Source organism: Macaca nemestrina, chromosome 15 (genome assembly GCF_043159975.1).
Source record: "Macaca nemestrina isolate mMacNem1 chromosome 15, mMacNem.hap1, whole genome shotgun sequence".
NCBI classification, from domain to species: Eukaryota; Metazoa; Chordata; class Mammalia; order Primates; family Cercopithecidae; genus Macaca; species Macaca nemestrina.
In genome coordinates this window covers 110,414,193-110,426,174 of record NC_092139.1, presented here as the reverse complement: position 1 = coordinate 110,426,174, position 11,982 = coordinate 110,414,193, and the positions used below count along the sequence as shown (strand labels likewise).

Below are 11,982 nucleotides of genomic sequence, written 5' to 3'. Positions count from 1 at the left end.
AGGGCTCTGGGATGCGATGCGGTAGGCATCCCATGTGCCTGGAACGAGTGCCCTGTGAGTGCACCTGCCGGGCCAGCCTTTAGCAAGCCAGTGCCCGGGCCTGCCAGAGCCCCAGGCCTCATGCTGAACGTCCTCAGGACCCCTCAGTGGCCTGTCCTTGGATGAGCCCCAGGCCTGGTTCATGGAGCTGAGGCGGGCATGAGCTGGGCCTCAAATCCCAGGCTGCCAATCCTAACAGAGCCCTGTGTGTCACATGGTGAAGCCATCACTTCTGACAGTCCTTATGCGGACCAGACTCTGGCCTGGGCCTGTAATGGTTACACACCATGGGTGGCACTGACCTGGTCCTTGGGGGAGCTTACAGGTGTGTCACAGAGAGTGGAAGGGACCCTGCTCAGACCCCAGTCTATGGCCCACTGTGCTCCCATTTCGTAGGTGAGCAGCCAGCAGGCTGGGGTTCAAGCCTTGACCCCTGTGGGCCCGGGAGTCCATGGGCTTGGAAGCCAACCTTGGCTCTGGCTGATGCTCACAGGAAGCATTTCCCTGTGGGTCGGGAATGCCAACGGCCTCCCTGATGGGGGTGCTCATCTCTTGCAGACCAGCCGGTTCCTGCTGGAAGCTCCTGGTCTGATCTGGGGAGACCATGTCCAAGCCCCCCGACCTCCTGCTGCGGCTGCTGCGGGGTGCCCCAAGGCAGCGGGTCTGCACCCTGTTCATCATCGGCTTCAAGTTCACGTTTTTCGTCTCCATCATGATCTACTGGCATGTTGTGGGAGAGCCCAAGGAGCAAGGGAAGCTGTATAACCTGCCAGCAGATATTCCCTGCCCCACCTTGGCACCCCCCGCCCTACCCTCCCACGGCCCTGCTCCGGGCAACATCTTCTTCCTGGAGACTTCAGACCGGACCAACCCCAACTTCCTGTTCATGTGCTCCGTGGAGTCGGCGGCCAGAACTCACCCCGAATCCCACGTGCTGGTCCTGATGAAAGGGCTTCCAGGTGGCAACGCCTCCCTGCCCCGGCACCTGGGCATCTCACTTCTGAGCTGCTTCCCGAATGTCCAGATGCTCCCGCTGGACCTGCAGGAACTGTTCCGGGACACACCCCTGGCCGACTGGTACGCGGCTGTGCAGGGGCGCTGGGAACCGTACCTGCTCCCCGTGCTCTCCGACGCCTCCAGGATCGCACTCATGTGGAAGTTCGGCGGCATCTACCTGGACACCGACTTCATTGTTCTCAAGAACCTGAGGAACCTGACCAACATGCTGGGCACCCAGTCCCGCTACGTCCTCAACGGCGCCTTCCTGGCCTTCGAGCGCAGGCACGAGTTCATGGCGCTGTGCATGCGGGACTTCGTGGACCACTACAACGGCTGGATCTGGGGTCACCAGGGCCCGCAGCTGCTCACGCGGGTCTTCAAGAAGTGGTGCTCCATCCGCAGCCTGGCCGAGAGCCACGCCTGCCGCGGCGTCACCACCCTGCCCCCCGAGGCCTTCTACCCCATCCCCTGGCAGGACTGGAAGAAGTACTTTGAGGACATCAACCCCGAGGAGCTGCCACAGCTGTTCAATGCCACCTATGCTGTCCACGTGTGGAACAAGAAGAGCCAGGGCACGCGGTTCAAGGCCACGTCCAGGGCACTGCTGGCCCAGCTCCATGCCCGCTACTGCCCCACGACACACAAGGCCATGAAGATGTACTTGTGAGAGGCCTGAGAGGCCACCTTCCCGACCCGCTCCTGATGGAGGGAGCACTTGGCCACCCTTCCTGGGGAGGCAAGATTGGGGCCCAGGAGAGGGAGGCCTGAGCTGCCACTGGGCTTAGGCTGGCTGTTGAGGAGCTGAGGGAGCAGGTCCAGTGGGAGGCTATGGACACCCCCAGGACAGTGTCCTGTCTTGAGGCAGGGCTGACCCGTGGTGCCAGAGCCTGCGGAGTGAGCTCAGTGAGCGCCCCGGGCCTTCTAGACAACAGGCAGGAAGGATGAACCTCAGGGCACCCCTCGGGTGGCACAGGAAGCCAGACAGTTGGGGCAGAGGTGCCCACAAGGGCAGAGGCCGGTGCTAAGGGGATGGGGAAGGAAGGACGAGGTTCCCAGAGAGGAGAGGAGGCTGTTGGTAGGAAAGCGGCAGCGATGGGGGAGACCCAGCCCTAAGGACCAGGTGTGGAGTAGCTTCTCTCTTTTCTGGTTTTGGTTCCTCTTTCAGAGGGGCCAGCAGGGACTGAGTGGGCAGAGGCCTGGCAGTGCCAGCCTGGGGAGCCCCTTAGGGGCAGCCCCTCCTGCCCACCCCATCCTTCCTCCTCTCCAGAGATGCCAGGGGGGCGCGTATGCTCTGCCCCTTCCCTCTGACGGGGGCTGGGTGGGGAGGCTCTTTAGGCTCAGGAGAAGCATTTTAAAGAAACCCCCTCCCCATTATAAACAGGAGAATAATCAATAGAATAAAAGTGAACCACTGTCACCTCGGGCCTTGTGATTGGTGAAGTGCGTTCAGGCTCACAGCCTCCTCCGCTCCATTCTTCTGATGGGGAAGCCACTGGGTGGACAGGTGGTGGCTTCGCCGAGGTCTCACAACCTGCCTGGCACGGAGAGCCTGGGACCTGGCTCCTAGCCCCGGCGTCCCTGGTGATGGAGCGGGGAACGAGGGGAGCTTGTTTTTCCCTCTTCCTTTTTCAAGGCTCACAAACACCCGAGGTTGGGTCTGAGGAGCCCACCACCCATCCAGGGAGGGGTCCATTGAGGGAGCTGTGAGGGCCTGTGGGGTTCCTCTGGCCTCCACCTGGATGCCCAGCTGAAATCCCGGGAGGGTCCTGAAGTACTGTGTGGGCGGCTCCAGGACTGGGCCATAGGAATATCTGATCCCCACAGGGCAAGACCCCAGCTGGTTCACATTGTGGAAGCTGCCTAGGCGTTCCCACCAGGCTGGAGGAGAGCTCCCCACCAGGACTGGGGGTGCTGCCAGGAGCACTGGGGCCCAGCGGGCTGCTGTTTGGCAGCTGAAGGGGGAGGCATTCATTGGCCTCCGTTTACTGCCCACAGACCGTCTCGGGCAGCATGGGAAGGAGGTGAGCTTCCTGGCTCTTTAGGGGTATTCAAGAGCAGATTATGTGTTGTTTTCTTTCTTTCTTTTTTTTCTTGAACTCCTGACCTCGGGTGAGCCACTGCACCTGGCCCAAGTTTTGTTTTTGATAAATACAAAGGGTTGTTAAGTCAGTGATTTCTCCAGCCACAGCAGCATTTCAAATGAGCAGGTTTTACTTAAATAATACAAATCATATACTAACTATATACGTATGTGAACAAACGAGATGACCTTTTAGAGTCCAGCATTGTTTAGTCATTTGACCATTATACAGTGAGTGCCTACTCGGTGCCAGCATGAGGTCAGGAGTTCAAGTTCAGCCTGGCCAATATGGTGAAACCCTGTCTCTACTAAAAATACAAAAATTAGCCAGGCATGGTGGTGGGCGCCTGTAATCCCAGCTACTTGGGAGGCTGAGGCAGGATAAACGTTTGAACCTGGGAAGCAAAAGTTGTAGTGAGCTGAGATCGCACCGCTGTGCTTCAGCCTGGGTGACAAGAGCAAGACTCCATCTCAAAAAAAAAAAGGCCTGGCGTGGTGGCTCATGCCTGTAACCCCAGCACTTTGGGAGACCAAGGCGGGCAGATCATAAGGTCAGGAGTTCAAGACCAGTCTGACCAATATGGTGAAACCCCATCTCTACTAAAAATACACAAACTAGCCAGGCGTGATGGGGGGCGCCTATAGTCCCAGCTACTCAGGAGGCAGAGGCAGAATTGCTTGAACTCGGGAGGCGGAGGTTGCCGTGAGCTGAAATCACACCACTGCACTCCAGCCTGGATGACAGACCGAGATTTCATCTCAAAAAAAAGGGGCCGGGCGCGGTGGCTCAAGCCTGTAATCCCAGCACTTTGGGAGGCCGAGATGGGTGGATCACGAGGTCAGGAGATCGAGACCATCCTGGCGAACACAGTGAAACCCCGTCTCTACTAAAAATTACAAAACACTAGCCGGGTGAGGTGGTGGGCTCCTGTAGTCCCAGCTACTTGGGAGGCTGAGGCAGGAGAATGGCGTGAACCCGGGAGGCGGAGCTTGCAGTGAGCCGAGATCGCACCACTGCACTCAGCCTGGGCAACAGAGCGAGACTCCGTCTCAAAAAAAAAAAAAAGGAAATTATGTGCATAAATGTCTGCTTAGGGCAGAGAGGTGGGTAGGAAGTGCCAGTTCCTGGGGAGGATGCTGTTGACTCCTATTCCATGGCCATTCTCCTCCCCCTTCTTTCTGGCTAAGGAAACCCCAATTTTCTTCGACCCTCAGGTAACTCAGGCCTGTAGAGGAAGTGGGCCCTCTCTAGGCCTGGGAGTGAATCTCCTTTGGTCTAAGCCAGTCCTAGTCATTCCAGTCCCTTCCTAGTAATTGGAGTGGAAATGGGCATGTAATGCTATTCTGGCCAATGAGAGGGCAAGTCAGCTGGAAAAGGGGGCTCTGAGAAAATTTCCATAGGCAAGAAAGCAGCATTTCTTTTCTGCGTTTGGCATAAGGGTGTAATGCTCCAAGCAATGGCAGCCATTTTGGGGCCATGAGGGGACAAGTCTGAGATCAAAAGTCACCACACTGCATCCTTGAAGATGTGAAGACCTCAAGGAGCTGCTGAGTTAACCAGCCTTGGAGGCGCCCTATCCTAACTCCTTGTCTCGTGTGTTAGATGCTATCTACTGTCCTCGAGAGTCTTTTCTTCCTGTGGTCCTCAGTAATAGAACACACTGAGTTCTAGGCAGACATATCACCTCTTGGCAGCTGGCTGTGGCCATGTGACTAAGTCCAGGCCAATGGGATGTGAGCAGGAGTGATGCCTGCAACTCATGTATGATCTTAAAGGCATCTGCTTTGGGCACTCTTCCCTGCTTCCCACTGGCTGGCGCGTGGCAGCAACTGGAGCAAAGGTTTTGCAGGGCACATTTTGGGGGTGGCAGAGTGGCCCCAGTAGCCTTGGAGCCCTCACCTTGGGATTGTAATGCGAGACAGAAACAATCTCTTTTTTTTTTTTTTTTTTTTGAGGTGGAGTTTGACTCTTGTCGCCCAGGCTGGAGTGCAATGGCGTGATCTCAGCTCACCGAAACCTCTGCCTCCCGGGTTCAAGCGATTCTTCTGCCCCAGCCTCCCGAGTAGCTGGGATTATAGGTGTGTGTCACTACACCCAGCTAATTTTGTATTTTTAGTAGAGACAGGGTTTCTCCATGTTGGTCAGTCAGGCTGATCTCAAACTCCCGACCTCAGGTGATCTGCCCGCCTTGGCCTCCCATAGTTCTGGGATTATAGGCATGAGCCACTGCGCCTGATCTAATTTTTATATTTTTGTAGAGATGGGATTTCACCATGTTGGCCAGGCTGGTCTTGAACTCCTGACCTCAGGTGATCTGCCTACCTTGGCCTCCCAAAGTGCTGGCATTATAGGCATGAGCCACTGCACCTGGCCTGGTCTCGCTTCTCTCCTTGGAAGTTGGTGGGGCCAGGGCCTGATTTTTGGCGGTGACTACAGCTGGGAGGTGTGTCTCCCTCCAAGACCACATCTCACCTCCCCCTGGTTTCCTGCTGCTGCTGCTGCTGCATCCACCCTGGAAGGGGATGCTTCTTCCCCCGACCCCACACCCCCCACCGCAGCACAGATCACACCTGAGTCCAGGGCCTGTGGTCAGGGCCTGAAGCCTGGTCCCACCCTGACCCCCAAACTCACAGCGGAATTCCGAGCACGCCTTGCACTGGGCTGATCCAAGTCAGAACAAGCAGAGAATTAGGAACAAGTGAACCATGAAACCAGACTTCCAGGAACACAGGGCTCACTCATCCCCGATCTCTGTTAGGCGCTCAGATGGAGGACATTACAATTTAATATTTAAACAAGAAGTTGAATATTGATACGCCAGCCAGGCGGAATTATTTTCCTTCCCTAGAGCTGCTGGGGAAACGACTCCCTGCTTGCCTGTGCCTGGCCCGCTGGGAAGATTCGTAAATAACCGACAGGATGCCAGCCCCAGGCCATGCAGTGCCCCCCGCCCCCAGTAAAGGATGGGTCCACATCTTTCTCAGTCCTGGCCAAAAACGTCTGTGAACACACCCACTAGAAACAAACCAGGAACAAACCGCTGCTCTGAGGATCTGATTACATTTCCCCAGAGCAGGTTTCCGCCAGAGCGAGCACCCCTCCCTCCTTTCCCAGAACTCAGTTGCCCAACAACTGTTCTGGCTCCTGCTCCTGAGGCGGGGGCAGCCTGAGGAACCAGGGCCTCAGGCGACAGCCAGCTCTGTTAGGCAGGGGCAGAGCGAAGTGCAAGGTCTCTCTGGAATCCCCCAAGGCAGAGGGCAGGGGCCAGACTCCTCTGGTAGCTGTGGGGGCTCGGAAGGGGACATTAGACTCTGGTCTGTGGCTGTTGGCACAGGGAGGTGAAGAATGGCAGCTGCCACTCGAGGCAGGCACTGGACCCCTTCCTGGCTCCCCAGCCAGCCTCCTTCCTACCGTGCGCACAGAACAGTGAAGGTCTGGGTTCAAATCCCAGCACCACCACCTACTTGCTGAGCCTCTGTTTCTCCGCGTGGAAAGTGGAGGTGTGATAATAACACCACTCTGTGTCGTAGAGAACGTGGTCTGTGCCAGGGGCTGGGCTGGGCTGGCTCATTTGATCATTACAACCATGCTGGGAGGGGGCACCACCCATCTCTTTGCAAAAGAGGAGACATACAACTCTGGCCAGGGGTTGGAGGCCAGGAGGGAGGGTCAGAGGATCTTCGGGACTTAGGCCTGTTGCTCCCATCCCAGAGGTGCAAGAGCACAGCACCATGATGGGCAGAGGCTGGGGTCCTCACCTGGCTGGGTGGTGTGGTGGTAGTGGGCACCTTCTGGCCTTTCTCCTGTTACCTCTGCCCTACCTGTGCCCGTCCTCACTGCCCCTGTGTTCTCTAGGATGCTACTCTTATTTCTGGCCAGCTGGATCCTGGCTCATTTACAGCAGTTGCATTAACAGGCTGGGCTGAAGCCAGGCACGGTGGCTCACGCCTGTAATCCCAGCACTTTGGGAGGCCAAGGCGGGCAGATCACTTAAGGTCAGGAATTCAAGACCAACCTGGCAAACATGGTGAAACTCCATCTCTACTAAAAATACAAAAATCAGCTGGGCATGGTGGCGCGTGTCTGTAATTCCAGCTACTTGGGAGGCTGAGGCACAAGAATTGCTTGAACCCAGGAAGTGGAGGTAGCAGCAAGCCGAGATGGTGCCACTGCACCACCACCCAGGCTGGGGTGTGGTGGTGCAATCATGGCTCTCTGCAGCCTCAAATTCCTGGGCTCAAGAGATCCTCCCACCTCAGCCTCTCAAGTAGCTGGGACTACAGTCATGGACCACCACACCCGCCCAGCTAATTTTTAACTTTATTTGTAGAGTCGGGATTTCGCCATGTTGCCTGGGCTGGTCTCAAATTCCTGGCCTCAAGGGATCCACCTGCCTTGGCCTCCCAAAGTGCTAAGATTACAGGCACGCGCTACTACACCTGGGCTGGTTATTGTTTCTTGATCTGGTGCTGGTTAAGTGGTGTGTAATTTGCTGAAAATTCACCGATTTTAGACTTAGGGTTTGTGGACTTCAAGAACATTTACATGAACAACAAGACAGAGGCCGTGAGGGTGAAGGAGGGGGCGGTTGGAGAGGTACTTGGGCCAGGGAACAGGGCTGAATGTTGGGGATCTAGGGTGCAGCCTGGCTTCTGGCCAAGTGGCTGGAGAGATGGGAGGATGAGCAGATGAGACACTCAGCTGAGTCTGAATGCGAGGGGCCCCCCCGAGATGTGGCTCCCGGGGACCCAGATTGAGGAGCTGACCTTAAGGCAATGGGAAGTGCTGCCATAGGAAGGAGGGCTTGTTCTGGGCGAGGGAGCTGAATACGGGGCATGAGCACCCATTCTAGGGGCTGCCTTCCCCCCAGAGAGTGGGTCCTGGAGGAGGGCTAGGGGAGATGGGGAGAGGACCAGAGCCAGCAGTGTCCACGGAGTGAGCAGGGTAGCAGGGAGAAGTTCTGGAGCTGCTGCTGACATGGGGCCTCAGGAAAGAGAACCAAAAGCTGGGGCCCTCAGAGCCCCCTATGTCAGCAGCGCCAGGCACCCTGGCCTGGGACAAAGGAAGCAAGTGGCCACAACCACCTGTTTATAGAAGGGTCTGGCAGGGATCAGGGAGGCCTTACAGGGGCCCTGGGGGAGCGGATGACGAAGGCTCTGCCAGGTCTCTGCCAGCCCCGTCCATATCCTCAGAGCAGAGACCAGGCCAGAGTTCAAGGAGATCTGGGACAGATGCGGGCCAACTGCACCGTGCAGGCACAGCTGGGCCTAGGAGCAGGGGCTTGGGTCTATCTGTGCTCTGTGGGCTGAGGGAGCTTTTTCTTCTCTGGCCTTGCTGTCCTTTCCTGTGGTATAGGAGACCCCATTTGTCTCTGCCATGAGACCACGTACTCCTCCTGGAGCCCAGGGTGGGGTTCCCTCTTGGCCCCAACCCAGTCCAGGGTTGGATAGGACACGCCTGCTTACTGAGGGGTGAATAAATGAGAAACTCACGTCCCCAGAGGCTGAGGGACCTGCACAAACCCCAGGCCTTCTCCTGGCCACTCAGACCCCTCTGATGTTGCCCTAAAGACCTCAGGGACTCCAGGTGCAGTGGCTCACACCTGTAGCCCCAGCACTTTGGGAGGCCAAGGCAGGTGGATTACTTGAGGCCAGGAGTTCAAGACCAGCCTGGCCAACATGGTGAAACTCTATCTCTCCTAGAAATACAAAAATTAGCCGGGCATGGTGGCAGGTGCCTGTAATCCCAGCTACTCAGGAGGCCGAGGCAGGAGAATTGCTTGAACCCAGGAGGCAGAAGTTGCAGTAACAGATCACATCACTGCACACACCAGCCTGGGCAACAGTGCGAGACTCCATCTCAAAAAAAAAAAAAAAGTCTCAGTGCCCCCAACAGCAGGGGCTGCCCAGCCTGGCCAACATGGTCAAACCCTGTCTCTACCAAAAATACAAAAAGTAGCAGGGTGTGGTGGCGAGGCCTGTAATCCCAGCTACTCGGGAGGCTGAGGCAGAGACTTGCTTGAACCCAGGAGTGGAGGTTGCAGTGAGCTGAGACCACACCACTGCACTCCAGCCTGGGTGACAGAGCAAGATTCCGCCTCAAAAAAAAAAAAAAAAAAAAAAAAAATTAGCTGGGCATGTTGGCAGGTGGCTGTAATCCCAGCTACTTGGGAGGCTGAGGCAGGAGAATCGCCTAAACCCAGGAGGCGGAGGTTGCAGTGATCCAACATCGTGACATTGCACTCCAGCCTGGGCAACAAGAGTGAAACTCCATCTCAGGAAAAAAAAGAAAGAAAAGAAAAGAAACTCAAGAGAGAGTTAATTGGCCTGGCGTGGTGGCTCACGCCTGTAATCCTCGCACTTTGGGAGGCCGAGGTGGGCGGATCACGAGGTCAGGAGATCGAGACTATCCTGGCTAACACGGTGAAACCCCGTCTCTACTAAAAAATAAAAAAAAACTAGCCGGGCGAGGTGGCAGGCGCCTGTAGTCCCAGCTGCTCGGGAGGCTGAGGCAGGAGAATGGCATGAACCTGGGAGGCGGAGCTTGCAGTAAGCCGAGATCGCGCCACTGCACTCCAGTCTGGGAGACACAGTGAGACTCCATCTCAAAAAAAAAAAAAAAAAAAAAAAAAAAAAAAAAAAAAGTTAATTGAGGATGTGCTAACCACACTTGAGATCCCTTGGAGGGCTACCCTGCAGTGTCATGGACAGAATGTTTTTCTAGCAGCTGATAGAACAGGCCACAAACTCCCTGAGCAAGTTATATCTGAGCAAGTTACATCTTCTTGGAGCCTCAGTTTCTTCATCTGCAAAGCTGGGCAGGGAACCAGGGAGCCTTTACCCAGTTTCTGGCCCTAAAATTCATGTTTGGATAGAGATCTTCAGGGGTCTCGGGGTAAGAGCTGGAATGTGGCCATAGGCCCTTTGTGAGGCATGGGTGGGATCTGGGATCGGGGGTTTGGATGCCTGTGTCAGGGCTTGGGAGGAATGATCCAGATGCAGCCCACAGAGCCACGAGAGGGCATCTATGCCAGGAGGCCACATCCCAAAGTCCAGAGGCAGTGGAGGCCCATGTGATGTCCCTGGGCGGCAGCATGGTCCAGGGGAAAGTGCCTACCATGTGCTACCTCACCCAGCCCTCTGACGTGGGTATCATGATTGTCATTTTGCCAAAGAGGAAATGGGTGCCCAGAGAGGGCAAGTGTATTTGCAGAGTCACACAGCTGTGTCTAGGGCATCTTCAGCTTCTGCCATCTGTAACAGCGGCAGCAGCTCAATCTTTTTTTTTTTTTTTTTTTTTTTTGAGACGGAGTCTTGCTCTGTCACCCAAGCTGGAGTGCAGTGGCTGGATCTCAGCTCACTGCAAGCTCCACCTCCCGGGTTCACGCCATTCTCCTGCCTCAGCCTCCCGAGTAGCTGGGACTACAGGCGTCCACCACCTCGCCCGGCTAGTTTTTTGTATTTTTTTTTTTTTAGTAGAGACGGGGTTTCACCATGTTAGCCAGGATGGTCTCGATCTCCTGACCTTGTGATCCACCCGTCTCGGCCTCCCAAAGTGCTGGGATTACAGGCTTGAGCCACCGCGCCCGGCCCAGCAGCTCAATCTTGAGCCAGAACAACTCCCACCTCCAGCCTGGCCCCATGGTCCTCTTCTGTCGCCTGTCTATCCTGGACCCTCTGCATAGAGCACCTCTGTCTCCCGGCAGGCTGTGAGCATCTCAAGGACAGGACCGGGTTGTAGGATAACCCCTTTCACCGGCTACAGGATTTTACCTTTCACAGAGCACTCTCCCTCCCTCTTCTGCACAGAACCCTGAAGGGCAGATATGAGCCCCGTGTGACCCAGGAGAACCCTGAGGCCCTGAGAAGTTGGAGGCCTTGCCCGAAGTTCACAGCTCCTAGGAGGCAGGGCCACAGTCCAGGTCTGTCTGACCCAAGCCTGGGCTTATGTTGTGCTCCACCCTCCCTCAGATAAACCCAAGAAGGGCCAACGTGCTAATGGGGAAATGCGGGGCCACAAAACCACCCCTCTTTCCACACAGTCACATGCAAGCCGCAGTCAGGTCCATTCCGTCAGGGAAAGTCCAGACTGTTAGAAGCCAAGAGACTGACTGTAATGTGGGCATCCAGGCAGAGTGAAGCCCTGGGGAGTAAGTTCCCCTAGCTCGCCCTCCTGCTGGCAACCATGCCCAGGGCCTGGCCCAGCCTCCCTGGCTGCTCTGAGAGGCCTGGCCCTGGCTCTGCAGATGCTGGAGCCAGCGGAGGCATCTGGATCCCATGAGCTGGTTTGAGCAGAATGGCCTCAACAGCCCCCAGAGAGCCCCCCTCGCCCCTGGCTGCGCTGATGTAACTCCCATCTGTCCCCAGCCCAAGCAGCTCCCAAGGATGGAAAGTGTGAATCCTCAGGGAGGGTTGTCTAGAGGCCCTGGGCTGGACGGGGATCCCACGCTGACCGGTAGACACGGCCCCAAATCCCCCTGCACTGCACTTGCTGCTCTGTGTTGCCTGTAAGCGCCTCCCCCATCAGACGGTGAGCTCCTCCAGGATAAGAACTGTGTCTGATTTATCTGTGAGCTGCCAGCACCGCCCTGCCTGGGACCTGGCACCAAGGAAATGTCAGGCGACTGCTAAGTGAATGAGTGAAGGGATGAATGGATGAAGCATCATCTCCACAGATCGGCCAGGGTCCAGTTAGGAAAACAGGAACCTTGTGAGTTATTTTACCATAAAGTATTTAATGTGCAGGGAGTTAGCTAAAGAGGCATTGACCAAGCCTTAAAGAGAACCCTGAAGGCATGAGAGAATGCCACCTCCAAGCAGCAGCTGCCACACCAGAGGAGGCGAGATGAAGAGATGGGAGCTAC

At 56.2% G+C, this 11,982-nt stretch overlaps 1 protein-coding gene across 2 annotated transcripts in view; it reads left to right on the top strand.

The window, feature by feature from the left end:
- LOC105464338 (alpha 1,4-galactosyltransferase (P1PK blood group)) overlaps positions 1–2,455 on the top strand; it is a 29,366-nt gene extending 26,911 nt beyond the window's left edge. For both annotated transcript variants that reach the window (XM_011712147.2, XM_011712143.2), the window contains exon 3: positions 598–2,455. In XM_011712147.2, coding sequence (XP_011710449.2) covers positions 644–1,705 — 1,062 coding nt within the window. In that variant the 5' untranslated portion in view covers positions 598–643 and the 3' untranslated portion in view covers positions 1,706–2,455. The remainder of the gene's footprint in view (positions 1–597) is intronic.
- Positions 2,456–11,982: the final 9,527 nt, after the last annotated feature.